Below are 21166 nucleotides of genomic sequence, written 5' to 3' on the forward strand. Positions count from 1 at the left end.
TTAAATGCTGGTGTTAATGGTAGTGGTGTGAGTTTTGATAATGGTAAAGGTGGTGGTAATAATGGTAGTAGTACTGGTTCTATTAATGGTGGTTAAATGCTGGTGTTAATGGTGCTGGTGAGAGTATTGATAATGGTAAAGGTGGTGGTAATAATGGTAGTAGTACTGGTTCTATTAATGGTGGTTAAATGCTGGTGTTAATGGTGGATTGGTAATTGTGTGTTTGAAGAAATTTACAACAGGTGGTAATCCTGTAGATGGAAATCTTACATGTTTGAGTTCTCCTGAAAAACGTCTGCTGTTGTACTTTCTTCAGGCGTAATTAGCCAGGTCTATTGAGAACAAACATTTGAATGTGTTTTATCAAGTGCTTAACCCAACCATGAAGGGGTTGAGTGCACCTCTGAGGGGGTTTTAGACTCTGGGGACATTTCCAGTGAAGGAGCTTGAAAATGATCTTACTTTATGGAGTCAAACGCTGTAAGTAGGAGTGAGTCTGAGCCACGCAGAGTGCGACTCCACAGCCCGATCCCGACATACTGAAGCCCTGAGCGTGGTTTGTCAAGCACCAGAGGCAGCATCACGTCAGAGGCTAATCGCCTGTGAGCAGTCTGGGAGGCCAAGTCCTCTGCACCGGCTGCGGCCATGCTGAATGGAGGAGGCATCTCCCGCTGGGGTGTCTCCTACCAATGGCGTAAAGAAACTTGAGGGGGTCCCCTGCAAAGTACATGTGGTGGGCCACCTACGCTCTGGATCCAGTCTGGAGTTCTTATGTCAGGTACCTGCCAGTGTGGGAGGGGACCCCCAGAGCTCAGGACCCCACGCACCATGTGGTCCTGCGGGGGCTTTTGTTACACCACTGTCCCCTACCACAAGAGGGTGCAAGAAGGAAGAATGCTGCAGGCCCCCACTGATTGCTTAGAAAGGACTGAAGTAACACTGCTAGGGTGAGAACTAAGAAACAGGGAGCATGTTGGAATAACTGCGTGCATAAATGTTTGCAAGGGGTAATCTGCAGCCGGACCTTGACACCGGCCTTGGAATGCAAACCTGAGAGGGGGACCTGTTTAGTACAATGAAGGAGGGACATCATGAAACAGGAGGATAGGAAGCCCAGGGCCTTACAAGCACAGTAGGCCAAGGGCAAGGAAAGTAATTGCACCTGTGGTGTGTAATATTAGCTTTCATATGTGTCTTAAAGTACCTTTTCTTCATCAAAGTAAAGCACTGGGTTGGGTAGTAAGTTATTGTGCTGTTGGCTGATTTTGTAGTTCTGAGCTTCAAGCCCCCACACCTACCTCAAAGGAGAGCCGAAGACTTATCACCAGAACTACCATGGAGAGTCACGTGCTGACAGGGTTGCAGTTGACTCAGTTTGTAGAACCACTGTTGGATAGACCCGGGGACATCACAGGCAAACAATCCCACCCTCAAAGGCTGAATCCAGGGGGCCCCTTCTTGTTCCGTGGCCCCTCTAACAGGGTTTGACAGGGGTACTTATCAATAGGATCCCTTCTCCACAGCATAGAATACACAACAGACACAGGCACAAACCTGAATGTAGAGTCTGAAGGTTTAACACAAAGAGGCACAAAACTGAATGTAGAGTCTGAAGGTTTAACACAAAGAGGCACACACTTGAATGTAGAGTCTGAAGGTTTAACACAAAGAGGCACAAAACTGAATGTAGAGTCTGAAGGTTTAACACAAAGAGGCACAAAAATGAATGTAGAGTCTAAAGGTTTAACACAAAGACTACACAAACCTGAATGTAGAGTCTGAAGGTTTAACACAAAGAGGCACAAATATGAATGCAGAGTCTGTAGGTTTAACACAAAGAGGCACAAACCTGAATGTTGATTGTATCTCTGTCTTTGACTCTGTACCACACCCCACTCTCTCTGGCTAGGAGTGTGTTACACAAAGACTACATAGGTGGAACATTTACATGTAACACACAGAGCCACATACCTGCACATAAAACATTTATGGGTAACATACAGAGGTACATACCTGAGAGTAGAGCAATTTATCATCCTGGTACTCATGATTTCTTGAGCTTTTAATCTGAAGTTTATGCCTGACATGTTGAGAGTCTTGTCTCCTTGGCAATGCTTTAAACAAAATGAAATTGCTTTCAGATTGACTATACTATAATCGTCGTTTGTTATTTTAAGGCTCTGAATATTGTCCATGGCCCTGGAAGTGATCTCTTCATCTTGAGTCTCATGCAAGCAGTGGAAAACCTCCATTAGCAGTCTTTTCTCTTTTGTCCTCTGAAGCCACACTACCAGGTCAGCTCTGGTGCTGTGAGATATTTTACACCCTAGGAATTTCTCCACATGGCGTACTTGGTCTTTGTTGATCAGGCCACATAAGAATCGCACTGTTAGCATTAAATGGCCTTTTGTCTCCTCACTATATTCCTTCAATAATTGCTTTAAATTTCTCTTAGGGTTTATTGATCCCACATCCAGGTCAAGGATGTAGAACAGGGCTGCAAAGAACTCCTGAAAGCTGAGGTGGATGAAGCTGTAGGCTGCGTAGACATCAATATCTTGCTGGAAGATGGTCTGATTGAGAAACAGCGACTGGATGTCTGATACTGCCAGGCCGGACTGCGTAAGGTCCTCCTCATTGAAGAGGATTCTCTGTTCAAAGATGCCGTTGAGTGCCAGGGAGCAGAGCTTCTTCAGGCTCCTTTGCATGGTCTCTACGGAAGCATCACTGTGGTCCCTCAACAAAGTGGACAAGAAGAACAAGTAGACTGATGTTGTGGTCTTTGAAGAATTAGTAATGTCCTGGCGTCTGTCCAGCTGCTGCTTCATGACCGTGCACACGATCCAGCAGACGATGGGGAGGAAGCACATGGTATACAGGGTGTCATTGTCTATCACCACAGCAAGGACTCGAGATGCCTGTTCATCATTGCCAAAGAAACCCTTGAAGTACGACCTCCTGTCCTCTTCTGTAAATCCCATTATCTCAGCGCAAAGATCAGCCTTTATGCTCTGCTTGAGCCGTGCCAGAGCCGTCGGACGTGTGGTGATGATGATGGAGCACCGTGGCAGGATATTTCTTCTCAACAGGTTACTCAGGGTGACTTCCACAGGATTCTTCTGCCATGGATCCCTGCAGAGCTGGTCCTCCTGCAAGTCGAGAGAGAACCTGAGCTCATCAAAGCCATCAAGTATGAGCAGTATCTTGCTAGAATCCGTCAGAAGTGCGCTCGCTGGTATCGTCCTGTCTGGGCAACCGACTCCAATCACATCAAAGACACTTCTGTGGCTTTTGACTTCATTGATTTCTCTGCATCTGAGGTAGAACACGTACTCAAACACTCCCTGGTAGATGTCTCCTAGAGCCCAGTCCAGCATGAGTTTTTGGGCTGTGATGGTCTTCCCGATGCCCGCTGGCCCCTGCAGGACTACAGTCCTCGGTCTGTGCCCGCCCTCCTTGGAATCGAAGAGAGCGTCTAAACCAATGTAATGATTGTAGGCCAGGCCGTCCATCATCGCTGTGTGCTTCCTTCCATGAGACATGATCTCGTGCTGACGCTCCTCCTCGTCACGAGGCTTCTGGACAATCAGCAGCTTTGTGTACCTTTTCTTCAGTGGGACCCTCTCACCCACCCGGGCGTTCCTGTCTTCTATCAGTCTGCACTGCTCAGCAACATGCTCCATGTATGTCCTCCTGAAATCTGAGAATCAGAACATGGTAAATATCTCATGGACACAGATTCAAATTCATAAACATCAGCAAAGCAACTTGAGGAAGGATATTTCAGTTTCTTTGTGTTTAGAAATTTACAAACTGCTGCCCCAAAGGAACTCCTGGCGCCAGCAAAGACAGAGCAGACAGAAAACAAAAGGCAGAACCATCCTGGGTCAACGCTTCACAATTCAATGTTCAAGTGACTGTTCTACAAGTGATGCAGAGTAGGAGGGAGCACACTCCCAGCCTTTGGTGCCCAATGAGACAGAGCTCCAAGGCCGGCAACCACGAGGAGGCTTCTGGGAATCATGAGGAGGCTTCTGTGAACATCAGCAGCTCAGGATGTGATGGGCTCAGTAAACATGGACAGGAGCATCACTTGAGCTTCAATTGGAGAAAGGCAAGGCCCGGCCTGAGCCTTGCAAACACACCTCTTGGCCTCAAAAGACAATGAGTATTTTAGGTGTGTCAGGAATAGATCTGTGGCAGAACTTTCTTTGCTCTACAGGTGAGTTAGGAAAACTCTGAACCTCCTTGCAGAGGGAAATACTAGAGCCAAAGGGACAAATGTACCTGCCGGGATCACAGATATTAGGATCTCAGAGGGGATAATAAAAGTAGCTTCCTAGAGATGTCAAATTCCAAATGTATTTATGTTTGATTGAATACTTCCAATCATTACACAATAAAGCATTGGTATTAAAAAACAAAGCGCCAACACACAGCTGGTTGTACTATAAACCTTTATGAAGGCTTCTTTCTCATTCACTTAGCTTCCTTACTGCCAACAAGAGAGATTTCACGAAACTGGGGGTTATTCACAAGCTCCTTCAGCCGCCGGCTTTTTTCCTTGTTGAAAGCGATGCTCTGGCGGCGCAAGGAGCTTTAAATAGGCCCCTTAGAGTTTAAAACGGAGTCCTGAGGATTTAGGCACCTAATGACGGCCTGATGACGAGTTCTTATGCGTCGTAAATGGAACAGATTTTTAAGGCATCCCTTTCTTTCAATCAGTAAGGCTGGAGACATGCAGAGCACATGTGTCCATGTTTCTTCGGCGTGATCACAGAGTCTGGGCATGAGGTTTACCCCACCCCCTTCCCTGTTTCCCTCCTCGGACGGGGCCTCAAGAGGCAACAGGAGGCCGAAGTGACAGGACTTTAAACTGAGGGGCAGATTTACAAGAAACTGATGCATTTCTATCGATGCATCAGTTTCCCTGTGCCAGCCTGTGATACCCTTGCGGCACCATGGCTCTACCGTATTTATAATACGGCGCACCATGGCGCAAGGATTGATAGATGCGTCAGAAATTCTGACACATCTGATGGGCCTAAAGTGATGCATTGCTGGAGTTGTGTCGCAAGCACGACGCAAGTCCAGCAATGCATGTTGAGGCCTATTCTTAATGTACTGCATCGCGCCTTACGCCTGCTTGACGCAGGCGTAAGGTTTTGACGCAGTGGCGTCCTAGAAGTGACGCAGTGAAGTCAGTAGATTTCACTGCGTCACGTCTACAAGGCTTTCCTGCGAGGGAATGCCCCCCCTGCACACATTGTACCTGACAAAGGTAAAATGTGACCCAGGGGTTACAATGTGACGCATGTCCCTAGATGCGCCTCGTTGTAAATTTACTGCATTTTTTACGCCACTGCTGCATCCCAAAAGTGACTCAATGGTGGCGCAAAAGTGTCGCAAGTAGGTTGTGAATCTGATCCTGAGTATTTAGTACCATCAGGGGTGTGATGGTTGCGTCAGTGCCTGCAGATCCCGGCAGCTCCAGAGATCTTGTTTTATTCAGGAGTTTTTTAAAAACCTGTGAAGTAACTGGGAAGATGTGCGTCACAGCTGGTTATTTCAGCCCACAGCAGTTTATTGCAAGACTGTTCTTGTGTGGAGCTAAGCTTGACACCACATTTTAAGAAAGCTCCTTGCCTTGGTACATCTTGCTTTGTTTTATAGCATGTTAGTGCACCTAGTGTAATTTTACAGATTCATGCCCTTATATAGGTATAATTCAATTGCCCTTATATAGGCATAGAAATCAGAACCATTTTTAGACATGGCCCATGCAGTCCAAATACAGGCATGGATACTTCCACTAGTTCCAAAAAGCCACACCGATTTCTTGGAAAACTCTGCTTCAGCAGTCAGGGACATCCCCTTTCTTGCATATTGATTTGTCCTAGAAATTATGGCGTTTTCAAAGAAAAACCATTCCCTTGGGGTTCTTTGATGATGTTATTATGCCCGACTTTACGTCAAACCAGGCGCCTTCAAGGTATAAATATGCCTTCACTTGCCCTAGCAAACACACAGTGGTTTGGAGCAGTTCGATTATCTACTTGCCCGACGCAGCTCGCTACAGCAAGTGCCGAAGGAAGCCGACCCTCCAGCTGATGCACTGACAGAGAGGCTGCCTTTCTCTTGCTGAGAATCCAGCTCCAGTGTTTCCAAGCTTCACTCGCGGGGTGTTGGGAAATCGAGTCCCGAGACAAGATACCAGACCTCCTTTATTCTAAACCAAGGGTCGGAGCTGATTAGACCCTAAGAAAAATCTTGGATAGATTCTTGGAAAAGAATACTAAACGTATGCTATACCATACTTACTTCTTCTCTCGTACTAGACTTAGGTTAGATACATTGGGGTAGGCGTATTTTAGAAGCACCAGTTGAGTACTTTTAGTCTTTGTTATTTATGTATGTATTTCATGGCTCAGGAACCATACCATGCTTTTACGGTATTATTTTATAATACTCTTCTTGCTGTACATATTATACTTAACAGCCAGTATTACGATTTTAGCAGTTCATTTCTTTTGCATGAGAAAGAAGACTGTTCAATAAACCTTTTATTGAAAACGCCTGTCTCTCTATTTTTCTGCACCTCTGATGAAACGAAGCATGCACGATTGACTGAGTAAAATCTTTATCTATTGTTTCCACGACTCTGAAGATACGTTTTATTCTTGGGAAACAAAGTTGTCATGTTTAAGCGGTTGTCAGAAACTAATCCCTTCTTGTTTATTCTAGAACGTTTCTAGTGACCCCTGAGCTAGCTGGCACTCACAATTAAGTCTAATATATTTGATAGAGACCTAGACGACCTAAGTCCTACGTTAATTCTATAGGATATTTAATTCCAATGCGCAGAGCCTATTGGGAATATAGGAACTACACTACAGCTTTATGATCCCAAACTCCAAGCAGACTTGAGCTGGTGACACACATCTTGGTAAAAGAAGTAACATCTTGAAAGTGTTCGTAATTCTTTCATCAAGAGTCTTTGCCTCCCTCTGGGAGAGCTTCACACCAGAGCTGACTGTTGGATCAGCTTTGCCGCTAGAACCTTCATGTGTAGTGTAGTTCCTATATTCCCAATAGGCTCTGCGCATTGGAATAATATATTCAGCAGTGTAGACGTAGGACTGAGGTCGACTAGGTCTCTACTCGACTATATTAGACTTAAGGTTTGCCAGCTAGCTCATCGGTCACTAGAAACGTTCTCGAATAAACAAGGAGGAGTTTAACCTCCCTGGATAGACAAGAAGGGATTAGCTTCTGACAACCATATAACATGACAACTTTGCTCCCTCAGAATAAGAGTGTATCTCTAGAGTCGTGTGAAAACAATAGACAGCTATTTCACTCAGTCAATCGTGCGTACTTAGTTTCACCTTAGTGCAGAGAAAAGAGAGATGGGCGTTTTCAATAAAAGGTGTAATTTATTGAACAGTCTTCTTTCTCATGCAAGAGAAATGAATTTCCACAATTGCAATACTTAAAGTAAAGTAAAGTGCGTACAGTAAAAGGAGTATTATGAAATAATACTGTAAAAGCATTGATATGGTTTCTTAGCCATAAGATACTTTAAAATGGATTAAATCTATACATACATATATACATTGACTAACGTACTCAACTGGTGCTTCTAAATACGCCTACCCCGGTGTACCTGACCTAAGCCTAATACGTGGGAAGGAGTAAGTAAGAAGCAGTTTAAGTTAAGTTGGTTTTGCCAAGAATCTGACTCAAGAATTCTCTTTAAGGGTTTAGTCAGCTTCGTACCTGGGTAATAGAATGCAGGAGGTCTGGTATCTCTCTTTCAGGACTCGATATCCCAGCAGCCCGCGAAGGCGGCTGAGAACACTGGAGCTGGTTTTCTCTGCAGGAGAAAAGACAGCGTCTTTCTCAGTGCATCAAAGAGGAGGGGCAGCGTCCGTGGGCTCTCGCATCAGCTGGGCTCTCGGGCAAGTAGATAGCTGCTCGGCTCCAAAACCACCACCGTGTGTTTGCTTAAGGCAACGTTGGTATATTTATACCTGAAAGGTGCCGGATTTGACGTAAGTTTGGACATAAGACGTCAATAAAGATGTCACTAAGAACTGGCCGTTCTTACAGTGCTCACAGGAGTTCTGTGACAAATCAAACAAAAGCAAATGGGTATTTCCCAGGTTGCTGGAGGTTTGGTCCGTTTAGAGAACTCGTTGTGCTTTCTAGGAGTCCGGGGGAGTAACCTTGCTTAATGTGACTGAATGGGCTACAACTATGGATATGATTCTTATGTCATTATAGGGATATTATTGATTATGACCGTACAAGGGCATAAAATAGAAATATCGATATAGGTTCCTAGATAAAAACACAATACATGTATGGGGTCGATAATGGGGCCCTTGAAGGTTTTATACAGAAAGATAAGAGCTGAAGTCCTGGCAATGCCTCTGCAGTGAGCCGCAGGGGTCATTGATCACCCCCCAGATATTTGTACCCCCTAACCCTCAAACCGGGCTGTTGTTTAGGAGCAGTTCCTGTTGTTTAGGAACTAGGTGATTGTCGATTATCATTGTTTTGGATTTATGTAAATTGACTTATAGTTTGTTGAGGGTGGTGTATGCATGTACCTTCGTGAGGACCCTTGAAGCCCCATCTGCTTTTTATTTACACGGGACACATTTTCATAAAGAAGTCCTACAGTCATTAAGAGTCCATTGCAGCCCTCGGACCCGCGGGCCAGCGAGAGCTGGACATTGAGTGGAAAGTCCAGCTTGTAAACTGAGGTGTGACCAGGACAGGGGGGGCATTGATTGACAGTCTGCCCTTCGATGAATCACTTGAAAATCGTGGTTTCAATTGCCCATCTATAGTACAACTGCCAGCATGCAATGCCTGAAACAGCCCCAATCACTGTCAGATCTGAAGATGAGCCGGTGCCATAGTCACACATGCCTGTAGAGGGCAGAAGAGGAGGAGAAAGCCAAGCTGGCCAAGTAAACAACTTGTATGTTAACGAGGGTGGGCTAATGGGGAGCCCGTAGGAAGTCTAAAAGGAAGACCTCTAACGGAGGGCACGTCTGCGTCAGAGACACATCTTGATACTGAATCTGTTGTAAGACTCACCGTCTGATTTAGCGTTTGGTGGATGAGGATGGCGGCAAACTTATGTCCGCATGCCACCCTATCTGAAACGGGACTGCCCGACTAACCGTCAGCGGTCCCAATACAGGGATTATGATGCGACCGCCTACAAGGCAGTCGCATCTTGTATTCTTTGTGCTGCAAAGCAAAAGATGCACTTTGAACATATCCCATGGCACATGGTGCAGGGATATGTGGGGGGAAAGATAGGTGCCCCCCAGTGCCTAGAGCTTAGGGCCAGTGGGGGCGGCCCGCCATAAACAGGCAGGTGTGAAGGGACTTCGAAATCCCTGATAGGCACTGACACCATTGTAGGGAATGCGAGGCCCTCCACTGCACTGGCGGGCTCAAGGACCAATCAGATGCGTGGCGGTTGGGCTTTCTGCCCACCAAGCTTCTGCCCACCATTATAATATATTTAACAACAAGGGGTGGTGATGGACAGAGTCTCTGAATTAAGCAGAATACTCTCACCCAGTCAAGAGATCAGGGCTAGATCCAACACCATTTTTTAGCTCACTGCACCATCCCAGCTCAGAACCTGGCTATATGCAAATTAGTCTGTTCCTGTCCCAGTGCATGATGGGAACAGGGCAAACCAAACTACCAAGCCAATTCTTACACTGGGAAGGAAACAAGCTTCCGGGGACCGGTTTCTGGCATTTCAGCCGTCGTCGGCCCGGCTTGCTTGAATCCTGATGGTGCAATGAGCAAGGGACTCACGTCTGAGTATACCCTTCCACGCTTAGGGTGGACAAAATATTTAACAACAAGGGGTGGTGATGGTCAGAGTCTCTGAATTAAGCAGCATACTCTCACCCAGTCAAGAGATGAGGGCTAGATCCAACACCGTTTTTTAGCTCACTGCACCATCCCAGCTCAGAACATGGCTATATGCAAATTAGTCTGTTCCTGTCCCAGTGCATGATGGGAACAGGGCAAACCAAACTACCAAGCCAATTCTTACACTGGGAAGGAAACAAGCTTCCGGGGACCGGTTTCTGGCATTTCAGCCGTCGTCGGCCCGGCTTGCTTGAATCCTGATGGTGCAATGAGCAAGGGACTCACGTCTGAGTATACCCTTCCACGCTTAGGGTGGACAAAATATTTAACAACAAGGGGTGGTGATGGACAGAGTTTCTGAATTAAGCAGAATACTCTCACCCAGTCAAGAGATCAGGGCTTGATCCAACACCGTTTTTTAGCTCACTGCGCCATCCCAGCTCAGAACCTGGCTATATGCAAATTAGTCTGTCCCTGTGTTGTGTTGGATCAAGCCCTGATCTCTTGACTTATTATGCCATGGTGGTTTTAAATTTAATTGTCTTTTTAGCTTGTAAATATGTTGATTATTTTTAACCTTATATTTATTCAAATTGTGTGATGACTTCTCTGACCGTAATCCCATGACTCAAATAAGATGATGTAGACCGGGATGAACTGAACTGATAATGTAATGAAATTCTAAGTAGACCCCCCATACCCCACTTGTATTTTTGAATATTATATAACTGTATTTTAATGTATTTTAATTGTATATCTTTTATGATGCAATTGCAACGAAATAAAGATTATTGACTTGACTATACAAACACTGTATTTTGTAAAATATGTTATACAGTTATACATAAATATAACTTTAGTACATTGTTATATAAGGTTTTATAATTTTTAAACATTATTTACTTTTTATAAGAATTTTTTTAATATTAACATTTTCTTTTTCTCTCAGATTCCCATTCGATTCTATTGGCAAAATATTCCTTTTTACTTTTTCCTGCCGGCGTTATTTTTGACATCTTCAAGTTTTCTTGTGTTTCCTTCTACAGTCGGCAAAAGTTTTTTTCCAGATACTATTTTGTTTCATTAGGTAGTATTAGAGAATATAAACAGTTTGCTTTTTTTAAAGTGTATACATATCCATATATTTTGATTTTTTTCATTCTGGTTTTTGAATACCAACATGAATGGAGTTTGCTTATTGGTGCTATGTGTTCAATTTTCAGAGGGTTATTAAGTTTTAAAATTGGCCTCATTTTCTTCCCTACACCCTTTATTTTATTAACAGAGGTGTTTTTTTTAAACTATGGGCATCATTTGCAGGCCCATTGCCGGTGCGTACATTTTTTTGATCCACTGGCTGCAGAATGGGCCTGCCCATATTTACAACGCCACATAAAGTCACCCTGCCCGACTTTTCAATGCTTTGTAAATATGGGCCCGTTTCACGCATTACATATGTGTTCCTGTAGGTGTCCCCACGCAGCATCCATCTAACATTTTATGAAGCTGGAAATGCTCCAGTATCCGACGCCTGACCTGTGCCTCTTTCCATGCATTCTACATTCTGTAGTGAAATGAAACAATGATTGTTTTTGTTCAGGAATATCGCAGAGGAAGATGAGGTAGAAATGGCTGTGGTCCTCCTGGATGCGGAGAAGCCTTTGATCGAGTGGCCTGGCGATATTTATGGAGGAATCTGGTAGATAGAGGATTTCCTTCTGGAATTATAAGAGCTCTCCAGGCAATGTACTTTAAACGCATGCTCAGATTCAAATTATGGGTTATACTTCTAGAAGGGTGGAGATTGCCAGAGGTACGCGCCAAGGGTGTCCCTGCTCTCCTATTTTGTTTGCATTTTATTTAGATCCTTTTATTATTTGTATATTACACGACCAGTTGATTAAACCAGTTACAATACAGATTTATGAGACGGAAATGTTAGCATAGGCAGATGATATTGCGATAATTGCGGCAGAACCACGGCCTTTTAAGAAATTGAAACTATGGCAGCAAAATTTGTGGAGAAATCCGGTTATCTTCTAAATAAAAACTAAACCACACATTATATGTTCTTCGAAGTACCGATTCCAAGACCCTCGAGTAGTTAAGACAGCTACGTATTTAGGGGTCAAAATAACAGCAGAAATTAATAAACTTTAGGAGATCAACATTGACCCAGTGTTGCAAATAATTAATAGCGAGTTGAGCCGTATTAATAATCTACATCTTACAAAAATCAGTAGGATAAATGTAATCAAGATGAAGATATTCCTTAAGATTTTGATTTTAATACGGGGAATACCACTGGAGCTTACTGCTACTAAAATACACAAAATTGAGGCAACGCTTTCTAAATTTTTTTAGTGATACCAAAAGGTACGTCAAGCCTATAAATATCTGACACTACCTAGAGAGCAGGGAGGATGGGGAGCCCCCAGTATACAGCTTTATTACTGGGCTACGGCCCTGAAACAATTCGGAACCCTATATCATTTTCAAACGGGCGAGACAGAGCAATCTCGAGTATCCAACATATATCAACTTGCCATGGGGGTGATGCCGTGGGATTATTGCAACGACAAAAAGGTCCAAGGCATAAAAAAACCCTTGCTATAAATGTATTCAGAGCATGATAAAGATCTGGAAGAAAGTGGGAAAAAACTGTCAAATCAGTAGATATAATAAGTATACATCACTCTGGCACTCCGATCTTTTGACATCAGCACTATATGATGGAATGGCCAAAAAATGGGAATAGGCGGGGATTACAGTATTGGCAGATCTCTATTCCAATGCGGGAAAAAAGTATTTTTTAGAACTAGTGCAAGGAGTTGGTATACACAAAAGCTCAGGTTTTAAATATCTGCAAATTCATAATCGAATTAAAGGGCTCCTTACAGGTCTTATCAGTATGGATCCGCTCCCTGTATTAAAAACTATGAAAAACCCAGAAAGTAAAATATAGAATTTCTATGAAGAGCTATTGGTAAAGATCCCGGACGATATCACTAAAATAGAATCTAAGTGGGCTAGTAAGCATGTGGATGGGGAAATAGATATTGATATGGTATTAGAGATTGGGACAAACGTTATTATGTCAGTCAACCTCAAAGCCCAGCAATAAAAAACGGTATATAATCTTTATTATACACCAATCAAATTATTCTGGTGGGGAAAGAGGTAGACTGACAAATGCCCGAGATGCCAAATGGGACCGGCAGATAGCATACACATGTCCTATTCCTGCGAAAAGCTAAACTTGCTAAAAGAGGGTATTGAAAAATGTTGGCGCCAGTTATTAAACAAAGAGATCAAAATTACCTCAACGCTGATGCTTTTAGACTTTGATGCTCGATTAAATTTAATTTTGAGGGAGAGGGATTTTGTGTTTTTAACAATGGTGATAGCACGTTTATTGATTGCCACGGTATGGAAGGACAGTGAACCGCCTACTTACTCTCAATGGCTGTACAGGCTATTATATGTAGGCCGTCAGGAAATTGCTCTATATAAGCGTAAAGGGGCAAGCCCATGAGGAAAGGCAAGAATATAAGGGATCCGGTAGATATTTATAACTATGGACGAAATAGGATTTGGATATTTAGTAAAAATTATGTATCTATATCGAAACAGCAAATAATATTGTGGTATCCCGGCCAGTATGAAATTTGAAAAAGTGCTACGTGTATGTAAAAAATGTGATAAGATCTGTATGATATCTCTGATCTCAATAAATATAACAATATAAATTTAAAAAAGCATACGGAGCTTGTGGAAGCAGGACGATGAGACAGCATTGGTACATAGAGAGTGAGGAGTCCTGGATGATGTCAAGGTTGCATGCATGGCCCATGGGTGTGTGGTGGGTTCCGAGTGCCGTGGGCCACCACGAGTCATTGATTCATAGAGAGTGAGGAGTCCTGGATGATGCCAAGGTTGCATGCATGGTCCATGGGTGTGTCGTGGGTTCCGAGTGCCGTGTGCCACCTCGAGTCATTGATTCATAGAGCGAGGAGTCCTGGATGATGCCAAGGTTGCATGCATGGTCCATGTGTGTGTGATTAGTTCCGAGTGCCGTGTGCCACCTCGAGTCATTGATTCATAGAGCGAGGAGTCCTGGATGATGCCAAGGTTGCATGCATGGTCCATGTGTGTGTGATGGGTTCCGAGTGCCGTGGGCCACCACGAGTCATTGATTCATAGAGTGAGGAGTCCTGGATGATGCCAAGGTTGCATGCATGGTCCATGGGTGTGTGGTGGGTTCCGAGTGTCCTGGGCCACCACGAGTCATTGATTCATAGAGTGAGGAGTCCTGGATGATGCCAAGGTTGCATGCATGGTCCATGGGTGTGTGGTGGGTTCCGAGTGCCGTGGACCACCACGAGTCAATGATTCATAGAGAGTGAGGAGTCCAGGATGATGCCAAGGTTGCATGCATGGTCCATGGGTGTGTGGTGGGTTCTGAGTGCCGTGGGCCACCACGAGTCATTGATTCATAGAGTGAGGAGTCCTGGATGATGCCAAGGTTGCATGCATGGTCCATGGGTGTGTGGTGGGTTCCAAGTGCCGTGGGCCACCACGAGTCATTGATTCATAGAGAGTGAGGAGTCCTGGATGATGCCAAGGTTGCATGCATGGTCCATGGGTGTGTGGTGGGTTCCGAGTGCCGTGGGACACCACGAGTCATTGATTCATATCGTGAGGAGTCCTGGATGATGCCAAGGTTGCATGCATGGTCCATGGGTGTGTGGTGGGTTCCGAGTGCCGTGGGCCACCACGAGTCATTGATTCACAGAGAGTGAGGAGTCCAGGATGATGCCAAGGTTGCATGCATGGTCCATGGGTGTGTGGTGGGTTCCGAGTGTCCTGGGCCACCACGAGTCATTGATTCATAGAGTGAGGAGTCCTGGATGATGCCAAGGTTGCATGCATGGTCCATGGGTGTGTGGAGGGTTCCGAGTGCCGTGGACCACCACGAGTCAATGATTCATAGAGAGTGAGGAGTCCAGGATGATGCCAAGGTTGCATGCATGGTCCATGGGTGTGTGGTGGGTTCTGAGTGCCGTGGGCCACCACGAGTCATTGATTCATAGAGAGTGAGGAGTCCTGAATGATGCCAAGGTTGCATGCATGGTCCATGGGTGTGTGGTGGGTTCCGAGTGCCATGGGCCACCACGAGTCATTGATTCATAGAGTGAGGAGTCCTGGATGATGCCAAGGTTGCATGCATGGTCCATGGGTGTGTGGTGGGTTCCGAGTGCCATGGGCCACCACGAGTCAATGATTCATAGAGAGTGAGGAGTCCAGGATGATGCCAAGGTTGCATGCATGGTCCATGGGTGTGTGGTGGGTTCTGAGTGCCGTGGGCCACCACGAGTCATTGATTCATAGAGTGAGGAGTCCTGGATGATGCCAAGGTTGCATGCATGGTCCATGGGTGTGTGGTGGGTTCCGAGTGCCGTGGGCCACCACGAGTCATTGATTCATAGAGAGTGAGGAGTCCAGGATGATGCCAAGGTTGCATGCATGGTCCATGGGTGTGTGGTGGGTTCCGAGTGCCGTGGGCCACCACGAGTCATTGATTCATAGAGAGTGAGGAGTCCTGGATGATGCCAAGGTTGCATGCATGGTCCATGGGTGTGTGGAGGGTTCCGAGTGCCATGGGCCACCACGAGTCTTTGATTCATAGAGAGTGAAGAGTCCTGGATGATGCCAAGGTTGCATGCATGGTCCATGGGTGTGTGGTGGGTTCCGAGTGCCATGGGCCACCACGAGTCATTGATTCACAGAGAGTGAGGAGTCCTGGATGATGCCAAGGTTGCATGCATGGTCCATGGGTGTGTGGTGGGTTCTGAGTGCCGTGGGCCACCACGAGTCATTGATTCATAGAGAGTGAGGAGTCCTGGATGATGCCAAGGTTGCATGCATGGCCCATGGGTGTGTGGTGGGTTCCGAGTGCCGTGTGCTACCTCGAGTCATTGATTCATAGAGCGAGGAGTCCTGGATGATGCCAAGGTTGCATGCATGGTCCATTTGTGTGTGATGGGTTCCGAGTGCCGTGGGCCACCACGAGTCATTGATTCATAGAGTGAGGAGTCCTGGATGATGCCAAGGTTGCATGCATGGTCCATGGGTGTGTGGTGGGTTCCGAGTGTCCTGGGCCACCACGAGTCATTGATTCATAGAGTGAGGAGTCCTGGATGATGCCAAGGTTGCATGCATGGTCCATGGGTGTGTGGTGGGTTCCGAGTTCCGTGGACCACCACGAGTCAATGATTCATAGAGAGTGAGGAGTCCAGGATGATGCCAAGGTTGCATGCATGGTCCATGGGTGTGTGGTGGGTTCTGAGTGCCGTGGGCCACCACGAGTCATTGATTCATAGAGTGAGGAGTCCTGGATGATGCCAATGTTGCATGCATGGTCCATGGGTGTGTGGTGGGTTCCGAGTGCCGTGGGCCACCACGAGTCATTGATTCATAGAGTGAGGAGTCCTGGATGATGCCAAGGTTGAATGCATGGTCCATGGGTGTGTGGTGGGTTCCGAGTGCCGTGGGCCACCACGAGTCATTGATTCATAGAGTGAGGAGTCCTGGATGATGCCAAGGTTGCATGCATGGTCCATGGGTGTGTGGTGGGTTCCGAGTGCCGTGGGACACCATGAGTCATTGATTCATAGAGAGTGAGGAGTCCAGGATGATGCCAAGGTTGCATGCATGGCCCATGGGTGTGTGGTGGGTTCCGAGTGCCGTGGGCCACCACGAGTCATTGATTCATAGAGAGTGAGAAGTCCTGGATGATGCCATGGTTGCATGCATGGCCCATGGGTGTGTGGTGGGTTCCGAGTGCCGTGGGCCACCACGAGTCATTGATTCATAGAGAGTGAGAAGTCCTGGATGATGCCGCGGTTGCATGCATGGTCCATGGGTGTGTGGTGGGTTCCGAGTGCCGTGGGCCACCACGAGTCATTGATTCATAGAGTGAGGAGTCCTGGATGATGCCAAGCTTGCATGCATGGCCCATGGGTGTGTGGTGGGTTCCGAGTGCCCTAGGCCACCACGAGTCATTGATTCATAGAGTAAGGAGTCCTGGATGATGCCAAGGTTGCATGCATGGTCCATGGGTGTGTGGTGGGTTCCGAGTGCCGTGGGCCACCACGAGTCATTGATTCATAGAGAGTGAGGAGTCCTGGATGATGGCATGGTTGTATGCATGGTCCATGGGTGTGTGGTGGGTTCCGAGTGCCCTAGGCCACCACGAGTCATTGATTCATAGAGTAAGGAGTCCTGGATGATGCCAAGGTTGCATGCATGGTCCATGGGTGTGTGGTGGGTTCCGAGTGCCGTGGGCCACCACGAGTCATTGATTCACAGAGAGTGAGGAGTCCTGGATGATGCCAAGGTTGCATGCATGGTCCATGGGTGTGTGGTGGGTTCCGAGTGCCGTGGGCCACCACGAGTCATTGATTCATAGAGAGTGAGGAGTCCTGGATGATGGCAAGGTTGTATGCATGGTCCATGGGTGTGTGGTGGGTTCCGAGTGCCCTAGGCCACCACGAGTCATTGATTCACAGAGAGTGAGGAGTCCTGGATGATGCCAAGGTTGCATGCATGGACCATAGGTGTGTAGTGGGTTCCGAGTGCCGTGGGCCACCACGAGTCATTGATTCATAGAGAGTGAGGAGTCCTGGATGATGCCAAGGTGGCATGCATGGTCCATGGGTGTGTGGAGGGTTCCGAGTGCCGTGGGCCACCACGAGTCATTGATTCATAGAGAGTGAGGAGTCCTGGATGATGCCAAGGTGGCATGCATGGTCCATGGGTGTGTGGTGGGTTCCAAGTGCCGTGGGCCACCACGAGTCATTGATTCATAGAGAGTGAGGAGTCCTGGATGATGCCAAGGTTGCATGCATGGTCCATGGGTGTGTGGTGGGTTCCGAGTGCCGTGGCCACCACGAGTCATTGATTCATAGAGAGTGAGGAGTCCTGGATGATGCCAAGGTTGCATGCATGGCCCATGGGTGTGTGGTGGGTTCTGAGTGCCGTGGGCCACCACGAGTCATTGATTCATAGAGAGTGAGGAGTCCTGGATGATGCCAAGGTTGCATGCATGGACCATAGGTGTGTAGTGGGTTCCGAGTGCCGTGGGCCACCACGAGTCATTGATTCACAGAGTGAGGAGTCCTGGATGATGCCAAGGTTGTTTGCATGGTCCATGGGTGTGTGGTGGGTTCCGAGTGCCATGGGCCACCACGAGTCATTGATTCATAGAGAGTGAGGAGTCCTGGATGATGCCAAGGTTGCATGCATGGTCCATGGGTGTGTGATGGGTTCTGAGTGCCGTGGGCCACCACGAGTCATTGATTCACAGAGAGTGAGGAGTCCTGGATGATGCCAAGTTTGCATGCATGGTCCATGGGTGTGTGGTGGGTTCCGAGTGCCGTGGGCCACCACGAGTCATTGATTCATAGAGTGAGGAGTCCTGGATGATGCCAAGGTTGCATGCATGGCCCATGGGTGTGTGGTGGGTTCTGAGTGCCGTGGGCCACCACGAGTCATTGATTCATAGAGAGTGAGGAGTCCTGGATGATGCCAAGGTTGCATGCATGGACCATAGGTGTGTAGTGGGTTCCGAGTGCCGTGGGCCACCACGAGTCATTGATTCACAGAGTGAGGAGTCCTGGATGATGCCAAGGTTGTTTGCATGGTCCATGGGTGTGTGGTGGGTTCTGAGTGCCGTGGGCCACCACGAGTCATTGATTCATAGAGCGTGAGGAGTCCTGGATGATGCCAAGGTTGCATGCATGGTCCATGGGTGTGTGGTGGGTTCCGAGTGCCGTGGGCCACCACGAGTCATTGATTCATAGAGTGAGGAGTCCTGGATGATGCCAAGGTTGCATGCATGGTCCATGGGTGTGTGGTGGGTTCCGAGTGCCCTGGGCCACCACGAGTCATTGCTTCATAGAGAGCGAGGAGTCCTGGATGATGCCAAGGTTGCATGCATGGTCCATGGGTGTGTGGTGGGTTCCAAGTGCCGTGTGCCACCACGAGTCATTGATTCATGGAGAGTGAGGAGTCCTGGATGATGCCAAGGTTGCATGCATGGTCCATGGGTGTGTGGTGGGTTCCGAGTGCCGTGACCACCACGAGTCATTGATTCATGGAGAGTGAGGAGTCCTGGATGATGCCGAGGTTGCATGCATGGTCCATGGGTGTGTGGTGGGTTCCGAGTGCCGTGGCCACCACGAGTCATTGATTCCTGGAGAGTGAGGAGTCCTGGATGATGCCAAGGTTGCATGCATGGCCCATGGGTTTGTGGTGGGTTCTGAGTGCCGTGGCCACCACGAGTCATTGATTCATGGAGAGTGAGGAGTCCTGGATGATGCCAAGGTTGCATGCATGGTCCATGGGTGTGTGGTGGGTTCCGAGTGCCGTGGGCCACCACGAGTCATTGATTCATAGAGAGTGAGGAGTCCTGGATGATGCCATGGTGGCATGCATGGTCCATGGGTGTGTGGAGGGTTCCGAGTGCCGTGGGCCACCACGACTCATTGATTCATAGAGTGAGGAGTCCAGGATGATGCCAAGGTTGCATGCATGGTCCATGGGTGTGTGGTGGGTTCCGAGTGCCGTGGGTCACCACGAGTCATTGATTCATAGAATGAGGAGTCCTGGATGATGCCAAGGTGGCATGCATGGTCCATGGGTGTGTGGAGGGTTCCGAGTGCCGTGGGCCACCACGAGTCATTGATTCATAGAGTGAGGACTCCTGGATGATGCCAAGGTTGCATGCATGGTCCATGGGTGTGTGGTGGGTTCGGAGTGCCGTGGGCCACCACGAGTCATTGATTCATGGAGAGTGAGGAGTCCTGGATGATGCCAAGGTTGCATGCATGGTCCATGGGTGTGTGGTGGGTTCCGAGTGCCGTGGGCCACCACGAGTCATTGATTCATAGAGAGTGAGGAGTCCTGGATGATGCCATGGTGGCATGCATGGTCCATGGGTGTGTGGAGGGTTCCGAGTGCCGTAGGCCACCACGAGTCATTGATTCACAGAGAGTGAGGAGTCCTGGATGATGCCAAGGTTGCATGCATGGTCCATGGGTGTGTGGTGGGTTCCGAGTGCCGTGGGCCACCACGAATCATTGATTCACAGAGAGAGGAGTCCTGGATGAGGCCAAGTTTGCATGCATGGTCCATGGGTGTGTGGTGGGTTCCGAGTGCCGTGGGCCACCACGAGTCATTGATTCACAGAGAGTGAGGAGTCCTGGATGATGCCAGGGTTGCATGCATGGTCCATGGGTGTGTGGTGGGTTCCGAGTGCCGTGGGCCACCACGAGTCATTGATTCACAGAGAGTGAGGAGTCCTGGATGATGCCAAGGTTGCATGCATGGTCCATGGGTGTGTGGTGGGTTCCGAGTGCCGTGGGCCACCACGAGTCATTGATTCACAGAGAGTGAGGAGTCCTGGATGATGCCAAGGTTGCATGCATGGTCCATGGGTGTGTGGTGGGTTCCGAGTGCCGTGGGCCACCACGAGTCATTGATTCATAGAGTGAGGAGTCCTGGATAATATCAAGGTTGCATGCATGGTCCATGGGTGTGTTGTGGGTTCCGAGTGTCATGGGTCACCACGAGTCATTGATTCATAGAGTGAGGAGTCCAGGATGATGCCAAGGTTGCATGCATGGTCCATGGGTGTGTGGTGGGTTCCGAGTGCCGTGGGCCACCACGAGTCATTGATTCACAGAGAGTGAGGAGTCCTGGATGATGCCAAGGTTGCATGCATGGTCCATGGGTGTGTGGTGGGTTCCGAGTGCCGTGGGCCACCACGAGTCATTGATTCATAGAGCGAGGAGTCCTGGATGATGCCAAGGTTGCATGCATGGTCCATGGGTGTGTGGTGGGTTCCGAGTGCTGTGGGCCACCACGAGTCATTGATTCATAGAGCGAGGAGTCCTGGATGATGCCAAGGTTGCATGCATGGTCCATGGGTGTGTGGTGGGTTCCAAGTGCCGTGGGCCACAACGAGTCATTGATTCATAGAGAGTGAGGAGTCCTGGATGATGCCAAGGTTGCATGCATGGTCCATGGGTGTGTGGTGGGTTCTGAGTGCCGTGGGCCACCACGAGTCATTGATTCATAGAGAGTGAGGAGTCCTGGATGATGCCAAGGTGGCATGCATGGTCCATGGGTGTGTGGAGGGTTCCGAGTGCCGTGGGCCACCACGAGTCATTGATTCATAGAGAGTGAGGAG

The 21166-nt window shown here is 47.8% G+C and overlaps 1 protein-coding gene across 1 annotated transcript in view; it reads right to left on the bottom strand.

The window, feature by feature from the left end:
* Nucleotides 1–21166, bottom strand: part of LOC147736956 (NACHT, LRR and PYD domains-containing protein 3-like) — a 409027-nt gene that overhangs the window by 297624 nt on the left and 90237 nt on the right. The window contains exon 3 of the mRNA XM_086922388.1: nt 2014–3700. Coding sequence (XP_086778514.1) covers nt 2014–3700 — 1687 coding nt within the window. The remainder of the gene's footprint in view (nt 1–2013; nt 3701–21166) is intronic.

The sequence above is a fragment of the Lissotriton vulgaris genome, chromosome 1_1 (assembly GCF_964263255.1).
Source record: "Lissotriton vulgaris chromosome 1_1, aLisVul1.2, whole genome shotgun sequence".
Classification (NCBI taxonomy): Eukaryota; Metazoa; Chordata; class Amphibia; order Caudata; family Salamandridae; genus Lissotriton; species Lissotriton vulgaris.